The sequence below is a fragment of the Perognathus longimembris genome, chromosome 7 (assembly GCF_023159225.1).
Source record: "Perognathus longimembris pacificus isolate PPM17 chromosome 7, ASM2315922v1, whole genome shotgun sequence".
NCBI classification, from domain to species: domain Eukaryota; kingdom Metazoa; phylum Chordata; class Mammalia; order Rodentia; family Heteromyidae; genus Perognathus; species Perognathus longimembris.
Window position 1 is genome coordinate 234,167 of NC_063167.1, and position 18,369 is coordinate 252,535.

An 18,369-nucleotide genomic window follows, 5' to 3' on the forward strand; every position below is an offset into this window, starting at 1 on the left:
TTGTCCCTCGTGGGTTACAGGGCCCACTCAGTGCTGCTTACCTCTGAGGTAAGGGAATGAGGGATAGGACTGGACTGTGAGGGAGGACAAGGAGGTGACTAGTGACCCTGGTTTTCTAGTTCGGGCCACAGGGTGAAGACTACAATGTGATGGGGCCCTCTCTGACCCCGAGAACCTGACTGGAAGCACCCATGCTGCCTTCTCTGGCTAATGCTAGTGTCTCCTCCTGCCTCCTTCCCAGCAGGCATCATACTGGAGGTTCCTAGCTCCCACTGGTCTCAAGGCCCCTCATTCAGCCTCAGCAGAGTACAGTGGGCCTAACAGGTGGCTGGGGATGGCATGTTCCTGGGGAGCATCTGCCTGCAAAGAGGGATGCTGGGTCAGATTCTCCCCTATGGCCCAGCTGCCCCTTATGTCTTGCCTCCAGGGTAAAGTTCTTGGTCCCAGAATACAGGGGCTGGTGAAGAAGCCCCTTTATGGGCTATGGCCCACAGCTGCCAGTTTGTAACCTCCTTCTGAGCAGCCAAACAAAGCATGGCAATGGGATTTGTGGCCTGCAGGCTCTCACCTAGGCTAGTCAGTCACTGTAGCAAAGTATCCAAAACACCTACATCCTTCCATCTTACGTGCATACAGGCTTGGTTGTTCCTTACACAAGACAGCTTGGGACTGCCACCAGGGTAATGTCCCAGGGGAGGGAGGGAGCTGTATTTGGGGAATGGGTCCATGGCAGAGAGCACATCTGGAGGCAAGCTGTGACCTCTACCGGGAGGCCCCCTCATCAGGTAACAGGTGATGCGAGTGTCCTTGATCTTGCTGGAGGGGCTCTTCTCCACACACATATGCCCCTTTCCTGGTACCCTGAACACGGCAGGCCTGGGTAGGGGGAGCCTCCAAGTCCTCAGTCTCATGGACCACTGGTCTCCTAAGCCACGCTGAGCCAAACAGATGGCTCAATGGTGAGAAGCTCTGACAACTTTACTTTGCCCAATTTTAGATTGGCCTGAACCCTGATGCTGCACAAATGGCAGACTCAAGTCTGGGAGAACAAGCTTTATCAGTGTCAACAATGGTATGAACAGTAAATGCTAAACACTAAACAGGTATCACAAGACTAAGGACAAGGGGTATCTTCTAGTGGCCAGGGGCCACCGCTAACAGGACCATCAGAGCAAACATGGCCTCCCAGGCCCAAAAGGCCCAGTAATGCAAAGGGTTCAGATGCGGAGGTCCTGTGGGTGGACACTTCACTGTGGGCATCTGACTGGGTATCTGCTGGCTGTGGTCTGTCCACAGGTTCAGTAGCTGGCTGTTGGGGTCAGAAGGCAGAGGGCTTCTGGGCTTTCCCCGCACAGTGAATTTCTGCTTAAAACAAAGAAGCAAACAAACAGGGAAATTGATTCTTAGCTCCTCAAACTGGCCTTGGGGGTTTCAGGGTGCTGTGGCTGATCTGGAAGCCACCTGTCTGTGGTGCTGGTTCCCAAACTGTCTTCACTGGCTGGGCCTTGGTCTCCCTCCTCTTGGAGGGGTCTGTGTGGGTCACTTGGCTTGTTGGGGCTGAAGAGGTCCTATCTGCCATGAAGTCCAGAAGGTGGAGAACCCTAGCTCTCTCAGCTCAGCAGTGGTGGCCCCCATAGGCTGTGTGGGTCTCAGCTATTTGGATCAGGCCTATGTTTTGGCTGTAGCTGCTAGGACCTTGTGTTTCTACTCAGGGGCCCAGTTCCCCATACATCTTGCTCCCAAGCCCCACGCTCTGGTCTGTGAAGTCACACAGAGTGAGTGGGATGGCAGGACCTCAGGGATCCAGGGACAGGTTCCCCTCGCTGTCTCTGGAAGCCTATTCTGGTCTGTCCCAAAAGCCACAAGCAACCCTGGCCCTTTTGTGTGCTGGGCTCCTTGGAACCCGTTGCTGCAGGATGGAGTCTTGGCTGGCCTGCAGGTTAGACGTTGCTGACGCGGGCCTCTGCTGCAGAGAAGGCAGAGGGGTCCCTGGATCTTTCTGGGGGCCGCTCGCGTCTGACGTATCGTGGTTTCCTCACTGAAACAGGGTCAAAAACAGGCTGGGTCAGAGCTGGGGACAGCTCAGGTCTTGGCCAGCACCAGAGGCTCTTAAGAGCCTGGAAAGTAGCCATAAGGCTCAGAGCTGACATGGTTTACTTTGACCAAGAGGAAGGAAAATGCTCCTCCCCCTGCACTCCTATTTGTGCAAAGGCAGAGGCTTTGGAAGCCCAGTTGTTCTCTGACAGACCCCTTGGGCCCAGGACCCTAGCCTGGATCGGGACCTGGTTATCCCTAAAGACAGTCACAGGTCATACCTACATTTTGCATTGTACCATCATTGCTGAATGGTGACATCCAAAGACAGGACCACACATAAGCTCTTACTGAAAGGCCTGGGGAATATGGCCTAGTAGTAAAGTGCTTGCCTCATATACATGAAGCTCTGGGTTTGATTCCTCAGCACCACATAAATGGAAAAAGCCGGGAGTGGTGCTGTGGCTCAAGTGGTAGAGTGCTAGCTTTGAGCTAAAAGAAGCCAGGGACAGTGCTCAGGCTCTGAGTCCAAGCCCAAGGACTGGCAAAAACAAAAAACAAAAATAAAGAAGAGGGGCTGGGGATATGGCCTAGTGGCGAGAGAGCTTGCCTCGTATACATGAGGCCCTGGGTTCGATTCCCCAGCACTACAGAAGTGGTGCTCAGGCCCTGAGTCCAAGGCCCAGGACTGGCCAAAAATAAATAAATAAATAAAATAAAACAAAAATAAAGAAGAAAGGCCTGAGCAGATATGATGAAGATGTAGGCCATAAATCTGAGGTCCTAGACACTGACCTGTATATCTGGGGACAAACAACCCCACAGGATATGTGATACTGCTTTTACCTGAGGATTGTGGCGGAGGGATCATTGCAGCCTTGAAAAGAGAAAAGCAGAGTGAGAACATGGGTGAGCTGGCACGGGCACACACAGGCTCATAGCTTAGCCCAGCCAGCCAGGGCTACTTACGGCTTCACCAGGCTGCAGGACAGGGGCTGGGGAGGAAGAAAATGAAATGTTACCCTGAAGACTTGTAGCCCTCTCAGCCCTGGGTGGAGTCTAGAGGGTGGGCAGAGGCTGTACCCAGGACCAGACTGGCTCTAGCTCTACTTCTCCACCTCTGCCCAGTGGTACCCTCAACCTGGCCAGTTGCTCTGCCGTATTTCTCACCTGCAGACCCCAAATGGCAGAGGCCCAGCCAGAGCTACAGCCACTCAGCTACAGCAGCCCCGGAAGGTACCCAGCATTGGCTGAGGGTAAGTAGAGTCCCCCATGCAGTCAGGTGGGGCATTCTGAGCACTTGAGAACCACTCCTCTCTATCTTCCAAATAGGAAGATAGGACCTTGGTCTAGCCTCAGCTGCCATGAGAACAGTGTGGGGGAAGGGATTCCCTACACACTTTGCCCTCAGGAACCCCCAGGGCTATGGAGCAAGACTTCTGTGGTGCCTGGGCCCAGCTGGCTTCTCTGTCCTCGGTCCCCTGGGCTCTACAAGCCCACAGACCACTGAGGGTACTAGACATGCCAGGTAGACGAGGGAGCAGGAATGGGATCTAGTTAGCAGATAGCTGGGAGCTTCCCATACCAGTCTGGGTGGATCCTGAGGAGCCACCCTAATGCTGGCTAGGACCCCAAGCTGCAGGGGCCCAGCCTCAGACACTGAACTACAGAAGTCTCTGAAGGTACCACGTATTGGCTGAGGGGATGGGGGGGGTTCACTGCACCTGATCTGTGCTTTCTAGATATACCCCTCCACACCGCCCCCCCCCCCCCAGGTGGGGACAGACTCTAGCCAAGGCTGGAGCCTTGGCCAAGGGTAGAAGTACCTCTCTCTTTTCTGTAGAAGACCCTGGGGAGCTTGCTGGAACGCTTGAGGTAGAAGAAACCAGCCACAGAGAGAATTAGGCTTGCGCTGATGAGAAACGTCCCAAGGAAAAGGGAGGCCGCCACATAAGTTCCTCCTGTAAGCAAACCAATGGCTGCCAGGGGCAATCCTAGGCCTTAGAGGACAGATCACCTAGAACATCTCACTGACCCCTAAGACCCACAACTCCCCAAACAGGGTTGGCCACAGACTGAGGTGAAGGCTCTGCCCTGGGGCTTAGCTCCTCTGCAGGGCTAATATGCCTGGCCATGGGGCAGGGTTATTTCCCACCCACTCCTGGCTTAGGCAAATTCCAGGACCCAGGAGGACCAGGTCATGGGCTCCCTGTCAGACTCTGCCCACAGACTCCTCAACACCTCTGTGAGGTTGGAGCCTCCTCCTGGCAGCACAGTAGCAAGGGGTCTTCCCACACCTCACCTTTGGAACACTTGGAGCTGCCCCTGCCCATTTCCACTTGCTGAAGTCAAGACAGGCTGGTGACTGAAGGCTCTGCAGGCAGGGACCACTGACTGAGGAGATGCCTTTCTCACTAAGATGTATCACACTTGCAAACACATAGGCCTTGCTCTGTATGTTTGGCAATACAATACAGGAGACCAAGGAGACCTGTCTACACTGCGGCTCTGTGCAATGCTTCTCCTCTCATAGTCCAGCTCAGTACTGAGCCAGAACCCTCTCTGGAGTTCAAGTATACTTTCTGGGGAGAGGAAGGCCAATCCTTTTCAGAATAGGTGGGCCCAAGCTTTAGGTCCAGCATTGTGCTAAAGAAAGGGCCTAAATGATGTGGCCCCTACTGTGACTGGGTAACCTCAGAAGAGGCAGCTGAGCCCTGGAGCTGGGTTCCACTCCCCAAATTCTGTCTCCTTGGCCAGTACTCCATCTCTAGATTGCACTTCTCACTGAGCCACATTGCTCAGGGTCACATTCATCTCCAGAACCCACACTCCACCCCAGCTACACCACTCACTCCTCACTCTGGCAGGCTTTCACCCCAATGGGTTTGCAGGTAAGGGAGACATGACCATCTAGAAAAGAGACTGTGTCCTCCACTAAGGCCAGGTCCTAGGAGACCCACTTGGGATGGCTCAGGGTAGCTTCCTAATCCTTAGAGGTCCTGAAGGGTCTCAAGTCACTGGGGCTAGGGTATCCATAGGAGGCAAAAGCCAACATGCAGCCCTTCTGAGACCAGAAAGTAGCCAACCCCATGACATACAAGCATATATTCTAATCAAGCTAAATGATCCTAGGCTTGGGGGTTACTGCCTGCCATTCCATGACCATGGCCCCTGCCTCACAGAGCTCCCTGCAGAAACCTGACCTGGACATACCCTACTGTGGCCAACACAAGCAGCCCTTGTCAGCACTGCCACCAGCTGTAACTCATGAGCCCCAGGACCCAGGCAGAAGTCCAGCCCTGGCCTGATAAGCTGAGAGACTTACCCAAATGTGGTCGCCCAGGCATCCCTGTGCTCCTGTTCATGGGGAGTTGTGCTCCCTGGCCAGTGACTGTGGGAGAGCAGAACGGAGTGGAGGCCTGGGCTGTGCCAGGGACCTCAATGGAGGAGCCCCACACACTGCCTAAATGGACATCTCATGCTGGAGCTGAGAGCAAGTGACCACATAGCCCTCACCCACAGCTGTCTCTAAGGAAGCACTCGGGAAGAGAGCTCTTGGAGGCTTCCCAGTGCTCTTGGGCAAGGTGGGTCCCTACTATGTGGGGACAAGGATAGAAACTCCCTCAGTTTCACCCCAAGCTGGAGATGAGGACCCCTGTGAGGCACAGGACTGTTGGGAGAGGCAGCTGGGTAGAAACATACAGCTTCTGCACTCGGAGCTGTTGTAGGCTAGGAGGGTCCCATTCTGGCATCGGACACAGCTGGTGCTCCCGTCTGCATTCCAGTGCCTGTAGCAGCCTACAAGGAGAAGAAATGGTATCTTTTAGCCAGCACAAGTCCAGGCCATCCCATCATGTCCCAAGAGTTTCCCTGAAGTCAGTTTGTAAGGTAATCCAACTTAAGAACATCAACATGTTCTGGAAGTTTGGATGGGACAGACTCCAATTCCAGAAAAAGAAACAAACTCAACAGGAAGCAGATCAAGCCCCACACCTGGGTTCTTACAAGACCATTCAGAGGCTTATGATGGAAATTAAAATTAACAGGTGTTACATTGGGCCTGGCTTCCACCTCTTGCCACCATGGCCTCATCCACCATGGCCTTGCTCAGGACCACTGCCTCCAGGGCACACAATAAAGCTACCCTGGCTCAGCCCACACAGGGGAGGTATGACCCTCCATCCATCTGTCACCTCTGCACCCTCCCCTGGGGGTGGTCTTTACAGAATCAAGCTGTATCCCAGGCTGGCATTACCTTCTGAGCCTGCCCTCACCCTGCCTAGGTGCTGGCAACAGCCCAGCTCTGCTGGCCAGTACTTTATAGACAGGGAAGGGCACCCTGAAGACCAGGAAATTATACCTTTCCTTTTTTTTTTTTTTTAAATGGTACCAGGGTTTAAACTTAGGACTCCAAGCTTGCTAAGCAGGTATTCTACTACTTGAGTTATAACTCCAGCCCTTTGTGTCCTGGTTATTTTTGAGATAGGGTCTTACTTTTTGCTTGAACTTTTCAGGAGCCACAATCCTCCCAATTCTCAACCTCCTGTGTGGCTGAGATAATAGACACACCACTATGCCCAGCTATTGGCTGAAATGGGCCTTGAAAACTTTTTGTTTGAGATTGGACTCAAACTGTGATCCTCCCATCTGTTTCCTAAGTCACTAGGATTACAGATATGAGCCATTAACTAACTCTTAGCTAACACCTTTACTTCTTTCTAACATCCTCAACATCTCCCCAACACACATCAGCTGGCAGATTGACGCATCATGCATGTTGACTGCGGGTGCTGAAAGCCCGCACTGAACACTGGGTGGCATCTGGGGCTGAACCACAGGCCTCCTTCATAATGAACATTATATTTAATCTAAACAGACTACAGTGAGCTAAAGGCCTTTCTTCAGTGACATAAGCAGCCCGCTGACACCGATGCTGTTAGTGTACGGCATCAACCCAGAGTGGTTCTCCCACACTGTGGGCAAACACGCCACACAGGAGCCAAGTATAACCACTCAGGTCTACTTGGGTCAAGGCTGCCTGCTCCAATGGGTTCACAAGGCAAGTCACAGGCCTTGGAAGTGGCCTGGCTCTCTCTTGTGGCACCACAAGGCATCAGAGGAGCTCATGGAAGATATGCACTATCTAAGTCTCTGCCCAGGAGACATGGCGTTCACGGCACAAAACAGTACCAATTCTCCCCAGAAACATCCTTCCCATGGGCTCTGTTCCAGGAAGCAACTTGGCTCTGGGAACACTGCTGTAGGGCTGTGGCTGTGTGTGGGGCAAGGGTGGCCTATAGGTCTGTGGGGCTCCTGTGTTCTGTGGCAGGGGTGGCCTGTAGGTCTGTGGGGCTCCTGTGTGCAGGGCAAGCAGTGGCTCTGTAGGTCTGTGGGGCTGCTGTGCCTCATGACAAAGCCATTGCCACCCCTGCATCTGTGTCCAGACCCACTGTGAACCTCAGCTGTTCACAGGCTCCTGCCTGTGCCAGCAGCACAGCATCAGCAAAGGTGCCTGCACCTATGCTAGTGTCTGTGGATGGTTTGTACCCTACCAGGCACTGGCCACTCCTGCTACCACAGAGGAATCCAGAGGAGCAAGCTCTGGAAGCTTGTTCTGACTTTAGGTCAGAGGGCTGTGGTTCAAGATCCTCGGCATCCTTTCACTGCCTCTGCTCTGCAGAGTCAGAAACCACTCCTTCCTGCACGGACCACACCCGCTTTCATATCTTGGTCACTAATGGAAGCACCTAGCCAAGTGTCCTGGGGCACCTGATCCTTTTCTGACAGTGCTGACAGTGCTGAGCCAGCCCAGTCCCAAGCCCCAGCAGACCAGTATCATCCCCACCTCTATAGATACTGCCAGACTCAGGACAGTGGGACAATGGGTAGTCCTGGGGTCTTGTTTGCATCCTCCTTGCTTTGGCTATCCCCAGAAGCTTCTCTCACCGGCCCTGACCTTTAATTTCTAGTTGTCTCCAGACAGTCCAGCCTGCATGGCTTCCCCAGAACCTTCCATGGCCTAACCCTGGCATACTGACATTGGAACTGGATTGTTCTCTGCACTGAGGCTACTGAACAACACTATTGGCATCTACCTCCAGATGCTAGTAACAACTACCCACCTCCCTCCACCCCCAGATGTAATAACTTAAACTACCTCCAGACACCGTGGACATCCTGGGGTTAGGATGCCCAGAAGAGAAGCCCCTCCTTTGTTGTACCCCAAGCTAGACCTCCTTTGAACTTTCTCCTAGTGCCCCCGCTTGTGCTGCCTCTAGCCCTTCTGGCACAGCAGGTACAAGCCTAAGCTGTCCTTGTCATTTGAGAATGAGCAAGAGAGGGACACATTGTGGGACTGGTGACTAGGTGGCTAGCTAGTCTGGAGTCTGCTCTTGACAATGTAGCTTACCTGGGTCACACAAGTTTGTGCCTGTGCAGGTGGTATTGACCTCCATGCAACACTCGAGCTGCTGGACCTGGAGGGAAGATGGATTGATCACAGTGGTGTCAAACCCTCAGCTTTGCCTCCTTCCTGAGTCAGGTGACACCATCTCAACTGGGCCAAGAGCAGGTGAAGACTCCTGCCTCACCCCTGCTCAAACCCTTGGTATGGACAGCACCCAAGAAAACCTCAGCCTTGAAAAGCTCAAGGTCCAAGGGAGGTTGGCAAGGGAAGTTGACATAGGGCTGTTCCTTCTTGGGGATATTCTTGTAAGCCCCTGGACTATACTCCCATCACATCACATGAGTCATTGTCCCCATTCTCCTCCCATGGGCCCAGGGACAACTGGGTCTGTACCCTGTAAGGCATGTTTCCGTTGAGTGTTTGATTACTGACCCAGTGAGTGTGTGATAACTGAATAAACTACCAAGCATGAAGCCAAGCTCTGTTTGAGTGTATACCATGCTAGGCACTGGGCCTCTGTGTGTGTGTGTGTGTGTGTGTGTGTGTGTGTGCACATGCACACACACACACATGCATGAGAACTGGCCTGGAGGTCTGAGCCTTTGGCAGCCTAGGATGCCAGCACTGTGGCATTAAAAAACAACAACACAGAAGTGGTCCCAACCTTCCCAAACCATTTGCCTCCAGGGAGGCTAAGACCCTGGTACTGAAGTACCTTCTCTGTGCCCAGGAAAGGAGAGCTGTTGTTTCTGAAGACACAGGGATAGAAAGAATATGGACTGACTGGCCCCGCAAGGTCCTCAGTTAATGACCATACAATCACACCTTCTGTCTGCTCTCATTTCCTCAGAAAGGCCCTTCTTCCCCAAACCTGAGGTGTACATTTCTTTGGGACTCCATTTCCTGTGGATGCTTCTGGGTCACACAAAACTTACGTTTGTTGTTTTTCTTATTAATAAGTGTCTTAAACATGAATCTATGCTTCCATAGGACAGGTAAAGTATCCTGCTCCACTTACAGCGCCCTGCATTTGTGGGGTCTTCTTCATCTGTCCCTCAAGGCCTGGCTAGGGGGGTGGCGAGAGACCTTTCTCCATATGGTGTCCAGCTTCCAATTCTCACCTTGTAGGTCACAGGCAGCCCAGGGTGGGGGCGTTCCAACCAGTAAGACTATCTGTATTAGTCACCTACTAAAAGGTTTGCCTGTTAAGGCTACTGCTGTACATACCAGGACCTCCTTCACAGGAAAGGTCACATCTTTCTAATCCATGAAAAAACCCAAGTGTACGGGAAGGCCCACACCAAATGTCCAGCCTGTACCCCTAACTAAAGGTTTCGTACCCTGCTGAGTACTTCCCAGTGTCCTGAGGGGCTTCACTGATGTTCTCTGAAATTCCAAAGGCATCATCAGTTGGGGTTTGTGGCTTGGCCCCAAAGAAAGGACCAAGCCAGATCAGTGACTCACACCCTTGACCCGGTGCCACATGCAGCTTCCTGTACAAAGTGCTGCACACTGGCTACGGGGCAGGTGGGACCAGCCTCCAGTGGAAGTGAGGGGCCTCCAGGGTGGTCTCTGTGTGTGTCCTCCTCACAGCTAGGCTTCTACCTCTTCTGTTTGGTGTGGTTTGGGTTGGTTTGTCTGTTTGAGGAAAGTTCTCATACTGGAACCCTGGCTGGCCTCAACCTTTCCTCAGCCTCCTGAGTGCTGGGACTACAGGCATGCACCAATATGTTTGGTACTTCTATTTCTTCTGACCTGAGTTGGTTAACAGTGAGGGGCATCTATGGAATGTAGGGTGTCCATGCTACCATGGGAGGGTTCAGAGCCTGCATGGTCCAGCCCTTGCACTAGACTTGGCCAGGAAGATGAAGGTTACCCTCTCCTGCCACCCAACTCTGCAGGGCCCTCACCCCAATCTGGCTCAGCATTCAGAGCTTCTGGCATCATTCCTTCCAGGCACAAAGCTCAGCACACTGCAGTGTCACTGGATTGGCAGAACCACTTCTGGTGAGAGTGAGGATGCCCCACTAAGAGAATCCTACAGACAATACAGCTTGTCTGAGCAAGCAGCAAGTGGACAGGCAGCTCCAGGCTTCAGGAACTTCCAGAGGGTAGCTTTCAGAGATCCTATGTCAGCCCCACAGACTAGGCAGAGCAACTTTGAAAAGGCAAAACAGAGCAAGCACACACATCTCTGACCCAGGGCTGGGCGTGAATGATTCACAAGGCTGGAGAGAGGACACCCACTGGGGAAAGGGCCTGCTGCCTCTGTGAGGGCTCCAGCTAGACTTCCTGCTGCTGCTGACCACACAAATATGCAACAGACGGAGGCACTAACCTTGCTTTCTGTAGACTTGTTGGTGACTCCTACTAGGAGGCCAGCCAGAAGCACGATGTGTTTCAGTGCCATGCCTGTGGCTCTGCTGGTAAGCTGAGATTATCAGGGTCTGTATGAGAGAGGAAGTGCCATGCCAAGGGTGGGGTGGGGTGGATGAGAACATGGTGGGGAGCCGGAGTTAGACCCTAGAAGGTAGGGCCTTGACTAAGAAGAGGGTGGGGCCAGTGGCATATGGGGCAAGATGGTGTAGGAGAGAAGGGCACAGCCAAAACAGGAGGATTCGGGCAGAGGCCAGCCTTCCATGTAGTAGATGCTGTCAAAGCATCCTTACCTGCCCCTCCTCGAGGAGTGCTGCAGACATCAGCCCTCACACCCCACATGGTCAGTGATCGGCACACCCAGGTCTGCTGAGCCATAGAGAGCTCATGAGCCTGTCAGCTATACCTTGTAGGCCCATGGTCCAAGGTGGAAGAGTCAAGCAGGGTGGGTGAGGCTCACTGCTGGTGACCAAGAGAACAATTTCTCAGGAAAGGGCACCCAGAACTGTTGAGGGATGAGTGGTATTTCCTCCAACAGCTGCACATTCAGAGCCCTGGAAGCAAAGCCACGTGTGCCTCTGATTTCCCAGGGCACCAGTGCACATGTCCTAGTAAGGCTCTCATCACATCTTGACACTGAGAGTCAGCTGTTCCCTGTGGGTGTAAGGGGCCACAAGAGACCCTCAGTGGTACAGTGTCTTTGCCTGTCAACTTAGGATAACAAGAGTATAAATGAAAAACCACAGTCTAGAAAACTTGAGACCTTAAAAACCAGTGAGGGCATGAAAGGCAAATAGGAGTACCACACATCATAACTGGGCTCTTGTTTTTTTTTTTTGTTTGTTTTTTTTTTAAACACAGTAAGACAGGACATACTTTATTAGCAATAAAATAATAAATAAAAGTTATTTTTTTTCATTTTCACCATCCTGACTCAGATATAAAAGAATGATCCTTTCTGAAGCTGAGTACTCAGAGAAATAGGTACTTGTGAGTATATTTGTATGTTCAAGCTTTCTGAGGTCTTGTTTTTTTTTGTTTATTTGCAGTACTGGGTATTAATATTAGAGCCCTGAGCTTGCTAGACTGATGCTTTACCACCCAAGCCACACCTCCAACCCTACTTTTTTTTTTGAGGGGGGGGTGTCATGGGGTTTGAACTCTGGGCCTGAGCACTGTCCCTGAGCTCTTCAGCTTAAGGCTAGCGCTCTACCACTTGAGACACAGCACCACTTCCTGTTTTCTGGTGGTTAATTGGAGGTAAGAGTCGCACAGACTTTTCTGCCGAGGCTGGCTTTGAACCACAATCCTCAGATCTCCTGAGTAACTAGGATTACAAGGGTAAGCCACTGGCACCCGGCTACCTGTACAGTTTTTTTTAAAAACAAATTCCTGTTAATTTACAAGGTGGTATTCACCAATAAGTCCCAAATATTCTGACCATAAAATTTACCTCTCAGAAGACTTTTTACTTGACAGAGCATCATGGAAGCAACAGGCATGCTCGGGTGACTTGATTCTGAAGATACCTTCCACAGCACAGGTCCCTGCTTCACCTACAGGTGGGGTCTTAGAAGAACAGAGGTGTTTCAGTTTCAGGCTGGGGAAGAGGAACTATACTCTCTGGCCTAGGGCAGTGGGACACTGCCCCCTTGGGAGAGGACTACATGGGTATAGCACACAGCCCATGAGGATGAGGGCCCAAGAAGACACAGATTCTAGTCCCAGACAGGAATCTGTCTTATCATTCACTTTATGCCAAATGCAGGCCAATGATTTCAGCAAAGTGACCACACTGCATATGTGGGATGTGGTACTTAGGCTTATAGGACAGCCTTATATGAAGCCTTGTCCGGACTCTCCTGCTCACACTGGCACATGTGTTTTTATGAAAGAGTTTCAGCCAACCATTAGCAAAGAATCATTTGATGCACGCGTGTGGGCGTGCATGTGTGTGCACACGCACACACATATCCCAGTCCTAAGCCTTGAACTCAGGGTCTGGGTGCTGTCCTTGAGCTTTTCGGCTCAAGGCTAGTGCTCTACCACTTGTGCCACAGCTCTACTTCTGGCTTTTTTTAGTGATTAGTTGGAGATAATGGTCTCATACACCTTGCTGCCTGGGTTAGCTTCCAACCATGATCCTCAGATCTCACCCTCCTGAATAGCTAGGATTACAGGCATGAGCTACTAGTTCCCGGCTCATTTGGCTTTTTAAAAGACTTGGTGTATAACAAGCTAAAAGAAGACTAAAAAAATATTCAGTTTACATTTTTTTTTTTTTTTTTGCCAGTCCTGGGCCTTGGATTCATAGCCTGAGCACTGTCCCTGGCTTCCTTTTGCTCAAGGCTAGCACTCTGCCACTTCTGGCCATTTTCTGTATATGTGGTGCTGGGGAATCGAACCCAGGGCCTCATGTATATGAGGCAAGCTCTCTTGCCACTAGGCCATATCCCCAGCCCCATCAGTTTACATTTTTAACTCACCAAATGGATCCTAAATCTGCTGTTAATCTAGGTAAGAGATTGTTTTTCTAAAACAGAAACAGTGATTTCCAAACTGTACTCTTCTTCACTATCTGGTAGCCCTAAGAAGAACCCTTACCTCTGGAAGTCAATAGAGATATTCTACCAGGCTAGATGCAGATTCCCAGCCCAAAGCAATCTGTGATCTGGAATATGTGAAATAATTCAGGTCCAATCAAGATAGCTATTGGAAAGGCTGAAGCGGAAGGACTGCTTGAACCCAGGAGTCTGAGACCATCCTGGGCTACCTAAGGCCTCAAGCCCCCCAAAAAGAAACATGGCTATCTTTGTGTTAATGCAGTGTGTGAAACTACATTTCCTAGTATGCCCTGACCTCTGAATCAAAAAGCTTGACTAGCACAAAGCATACTGGGGCTGTGGTTAAGCACCATTTATTAGCTGGTCGCATCTGGGTCCTGACACAAGGGCTTCCATAGGATACTTAACACATGAACACAAGAACTGAGCACTGTCCCTGCCTTCTTTTTGCTCAAGGCTAGCACTCTAACTCTTGAGCCACAGCGCCACTTCCGGCTTTTCCTGCTTATGTGATGCTGAGGAATCAAACCCAGGGCTTCATGCATGCAAAGCAAGCACCCTATCACTAAGCCATATTCTTTTGGAAAAAATATATTGTATTGTATGTTAATTTTTTGTTGTTGTTGTTGGTACTGGGGCTTGAACTCAGGGCCTGAGCACTGTCTTTGAACTTTTTTTTTTTTTGCGGGGGTGGGGGCAGTCGTGGGCCTTGGACTCAGAGCCTGAGCACTGTCCCTGGCTTCTTTTTTGCCAAGGAAAGCACTCTACCACTTGAGCCACAGCGCCACTTCTGGCCCTTTCCTATATATGTGGTGCTGGGGAATTGAACCCAGGGCTTCATGTATATGAGGCAAGCACTTTTGCCACTGGGCCATATTCCCAGCCCTGTCCTTGAGCTTTTTAGCTCAAGGCTAGGACTCTACCACTTTGAGCCATAGCTCCACTTCCTGTTTCATTTCTTTACCTCATCCTTTACATTTTCTTCCATTTCTCATAGCAAAGTTTGGAATTTTCACTTTTATTAAACTTATTTTTGGTATTACTATAAATACAAAAGGATTTCTGTATAAATACAAACTATTAATAGTCAGCTGTTAATACACAACAGAAGAGTTAATTTTTGTGCATTAATCTTGACTTCTGAGGCCTTATTTTATATTCTTAATAGTTCCAGCGGATTTGGAAATTCTGGCATTTTCTACATAATCATGTCATCTGTAAATAGTTTTTCTCATCACCAGTCTTTATGAGATTGCTTTTCTCTTGCTTTACTACAGTGGTGAGGACTTCTAGCATAATGCAGAACAGAAGTGGTGAAAAGTGGGGGCTGGGGATATAGCCTAGTGGCAAGAGTGCCTGCCTCGGATACACGAGGCCCTAGGTTCGATTCCCCAGCACCACATATACAGAAAACGGCCAGAAGCGGCGCTGTGGCTCAAGTGGCAGAGTGCTAGCCTTGAGCGGGAAGAAGCCAGGGACAGTGCTCAGGCCCTGAGTCCAAGGCCCAGGACTGGCCAAAAAAAAAAAAAAAAAAAAAAAGCGGTGAAAAGTGTCATCTTGCTCTGGATTTGGTGGGTCAAGTGCTCACTGCTGATTATCTCACTGCTTAGTATGACAGATGTCTTCTGTTAGACTGATAAAGTTTCTTTCTATTTCTACTTTGCTGAGTTGTTGTTGGTTTTTTTCCCTCCCTAATCAAAAAAAGATTTCAAAAGCTCTGCAATACTTTCCCTGATCTCCTCTGGGTGGTCTGGTGGTCGGGAGTCAGCACTCTCAAAGGCTTTTTCTGTATCTATTAGAGTGATCAAAAGGCTTCCCATGTATTAATGTGATTACACTCACTGATTTATCACTATCCTGCAAGTTCTAGCCAATGCAATAAAGAAAACAAAATAAAAATAAAAAAGACTGGTGGGAGGGGGGAATGAGGGAGGAGGTAACAAACAGTACAAGAAATGTATCCAATGCCTAACATGAAACTATAACCTCTCTATACATCAGTTTGACAATAAAAATTTAAAAAAAATTCTCAGCAGGCAAAAAAAATAAAAAAGACTAAAAAATCAGGACAGCACCCAGACCCTGAGTTCAAGATGTAGGATGGGGACACACGGACACACACACACACACACACACACACACACACACGGCTGAAAAGCAAGAAGTAAAACTATCCCAATGCAGATGATATGATTGCTTACATGGTGAATCCTAAAGAAGCTACAAAAAAAAAAAAAGTTTTTTAAAGAACCTGAAAAAACATACATCCTGCTATGACTTATGGGCAAATTTAACAATGTTCCAAGAACCTAGTCAATATATGCAATCAATCACATTCTCTATCCTTGCAACGAATAACCAGAAAATGATATTTACACATAGAGTATACATTGGCACTCAAAAACACCAAGAGTTGTGTATTATAAAACAGATAAGCTTATTAAAACAACAAGCAGGGCTGGGAATATGTCTTAGTGGTAGAGTGCTGGTCTAGCATACACGAAGCCCTGAGTTCAATTCCTCAGCACCACATACACAGAAAAAGCCAGAAGTGGAGCTGTGGCTCAAGAGGCAGAGTGCTAGCTCTGAGCAAAAAAAGGAAGCCAGGGACCGTGCTCAGGCCCTGAGTTCAAGCCCCAGAACTGGGGGAAAAAATAGCACTTCTGGCAGAAATTTAAATATTCAAGCCTAGTTACTCAGGAGGCTGAGATCTGGGGATCGAAGTTCAAAGCCAAACCAGGCAGAAAAGCCCAAGACTGTTATCTTCAATTAATCACCCAAAGCGCCGAAGTGGAGCTGCGGCTCAAGTGGGAGAGAGTGTCTCACTCAAAAGCTAAGAGCGTGAGCCCAGGCCTTGAGTTCAAGCCCCAGCACCGGCGCAGACGCACGCACGCACGCGCACAGGCGACATCTTCGAATTTCACAGGACTCGGAAAGAACTGAGGGAGGGAAGGGGCCCTCGCCCAAGTGCGGCGGGGAACGGATCCACTCCGCGCGTGCCTCAGTGACGAACTGGCAGCCAGACCGTGCGGTGGACTGCTCTCGGCCGGAAGCCCACCCGCCGGCAGGGCCTGGACCGCCTCGCGGTGCCAGCGCGTCCCTCCCCGCCCGCACTCCGCCGGTCCCCATCGGTCAGTCCCTCTGTCCATCCCGCCGCGCCTTCCTGAGGCCGCGCAGCCACCGCGCTCCGCCGGCCTGGCGCGGCGCAACTCTCCCGCGGAACACGGCCAAACCGCCCACGAGGGCGCCGTCCCGCCGGGCCTCAGACCCGCAGACCCGGCCGTCGGGACGACCCTCGCGCCGGCGGCCTCAATCGGGCCACCGCCGCAGCCTCTGCCCGGCCCCTCCCGGTCCCAGCCTTCACTCACCCCGAGTTCCGTGGGTTCTTCTTTCGTAACCCCCGCTCAGCGGGCGGCCGCACAGGCTCTCTGGAACTTGTAGTCTCCCCACCGCCCCAGTCCGGGCGCAGTTCCCATATGTAAAACTACAATTCCCTGCGGCCCCACTAAGTGGCTAGCCCTCCCCTCCAAAGGGATTCTCGCGGGGTCGAAGAAGTGCGCGGGCGATGCATCCTGGGAAATGTAGTCCGATTCTGCCTGTCTTCAGGCAATGGAAAGCGGGAGAGAACTCCGTTCCCCAGGATCCCTTGTGGCGGCCGTCGTGGGTGTTGCCGGAGTAGGGCTGCGGGCGATGGGAGACAAAGGTGTGGGGTTGGGTCTTGTTTACACGCGCTGTGGTTCCCGCTCGTTCTCGAGGTCCCGGGACTGAGCCCGGGATTTGACCCCAGCGGAGGGCTCTGCCTTCAGGCTTCCTCTTCGTACAGATCTCTGCGGCGCCTGTGCACCGAGGAGGCCTCCGCCGCCACCCTCGCCCCTCGGCTCCCAGCAGCCCGCACAGCGTTGCGCCCCGCAGGCCAGCACGGACAATTACGAAGGTTGCACCGCTCAGACGTGTTACAGACATGGACATTCTCGAATTTGTCAGTGTCCCGCCTTGCTCCCGAAAAGGCGAAATGACTGCTGACACGCAGAGGGGGCATACACGTGTGCTATGGTGTGGGACTCCCGCCTGGCTGTGGCAGTGCCTCCCCGCGGCCCCGGTGGTGGTGTCGCGACCCTCAGGGTCGGTCACCCGGTCCAAGGCGCCTAGACAAATGAATAGTGAAACTAACCAGCGCCTTGAGCTTGGTGGCGCCATCTGACTGCTAGGTGCTGGGCTGTCACTAGGAGGTGCTCACCACCTAGTCAGTTGTTTGGGGCAAATTATCTGGCACATCTTTGGTGGTGGTGGTGGTGGTGGTGGTGGTGGTGGTGGTGTGTGTATGTGTAGGTTGCTAGGCTGGATGTTCCAGCAGACAGGCCTGGAAGGGGGGCACTAGCACCATGTGCCTTATGCTCACTAGACATCAATTTTGGCCCTCAGTCACTGTGAGCCCCTTACCCTGATCACAGTTGGTCAGGTCTGGTCCAGCCTCCCCAGCCTTGGAAGGCACCCAGGAGCCGCCCCTCCTCACAGAAAACTTATTCAAAAAGCCAGGCCAGCGCTGGGAATGTGGCTTAGTGGTAGAGCGCTTGCCTAACATGCATGAAACCCTGGGTTCAATTCCCCAGCAACACATATATAGAAAAAGCCGAAAGTGGTGCTGTGGCTCAAGAGGTAGAGTACTAGCTTTGAGCAAAAAAAAAGCCAAGGGCAGTACTCAGGCCCTGAGTCCAAGACTGGCAAAAAAAAAAAAAAAAAAAAAAAAAAGCCAGGCCAGGCCTGTGGGCTCTAGAAAGGAGTACTGCAGGCATGGGAAGCCAGATGCAGCACCAGCAGAGCCTACCTCAGCACACTTACTCCGTTGCTAGGCCCCTGGCCTTACATCCCAGCTGGTATCCCGGGAGTAGGGCCCTGCTGGCTATGCACACCTGGCCTGTCTGGAAACCCAATCCTGTGAGGTGAACAGGACTTCCTGGGCCCCTCCCAGGACAGAGGAGGCATATGGTA

At 51.5% G+C, this 18,369-nt stretch overlaps 1 protein-coding gene across 3 annotated transcripts; it reads right to left on the reverse strand.

Annotated features, from left to right (window-relative positions):
- Positions 1–1,043: 1,043 nt before the first annotated feature.
- On the reverse strand, positions 1,044–16,869 carry C7H1orf159 (chromosome 7 C1orf159 homolog). 3 transcript variants are annotated; one of them, XM_048350037.1, is made up of 11 exons: positions 16,749–16,869; positions 12,270–12,385; positions 11,110–11,370; positions 10,779–10,887; positions 8,444–8,510; positions 5,737–5,832; positions 5,360–5,425; positions 3,861–3,995; positions 3,004–3,029; positions 2,881–2,911; positions 1,044–2,038 (listed from the first exon to the last, which is right to left on the reverse strand). In XM_048350037.1, exons 4-11 carry the CDS (start codon positions 10,848–10,850, stop codon positions 1,941–1,943), a joined length of 591 nt encoding a protein of 196 aa, XP_048205994.1. In that variant the 5' UTR covers positions 10,851–10,887; positions 11,110–11,370; positions 12,270–12,385; positions 16,749–16,869; the 3' UTR covers positions 1,044–1,940. The 3 variants fall into 3 exon arrangements, with proteins under 3 accessions (XP_048205994.1, XP_048205993.1, XP_048205995.1); XM_048350036.1 differs by lacking the exon at positions 16,749–16,869 and having other exon boundaries at positions 12,270–12,847; XM_048350038.1 differs by lacking the exons at positions 10,779–10,887; positions 16,749–16,869 and having other exon boundaries at positions 12,270–12,847.
- Between the last annotated feature and the right edge of the window lie 1,500 nt (positions 16,870–18,369).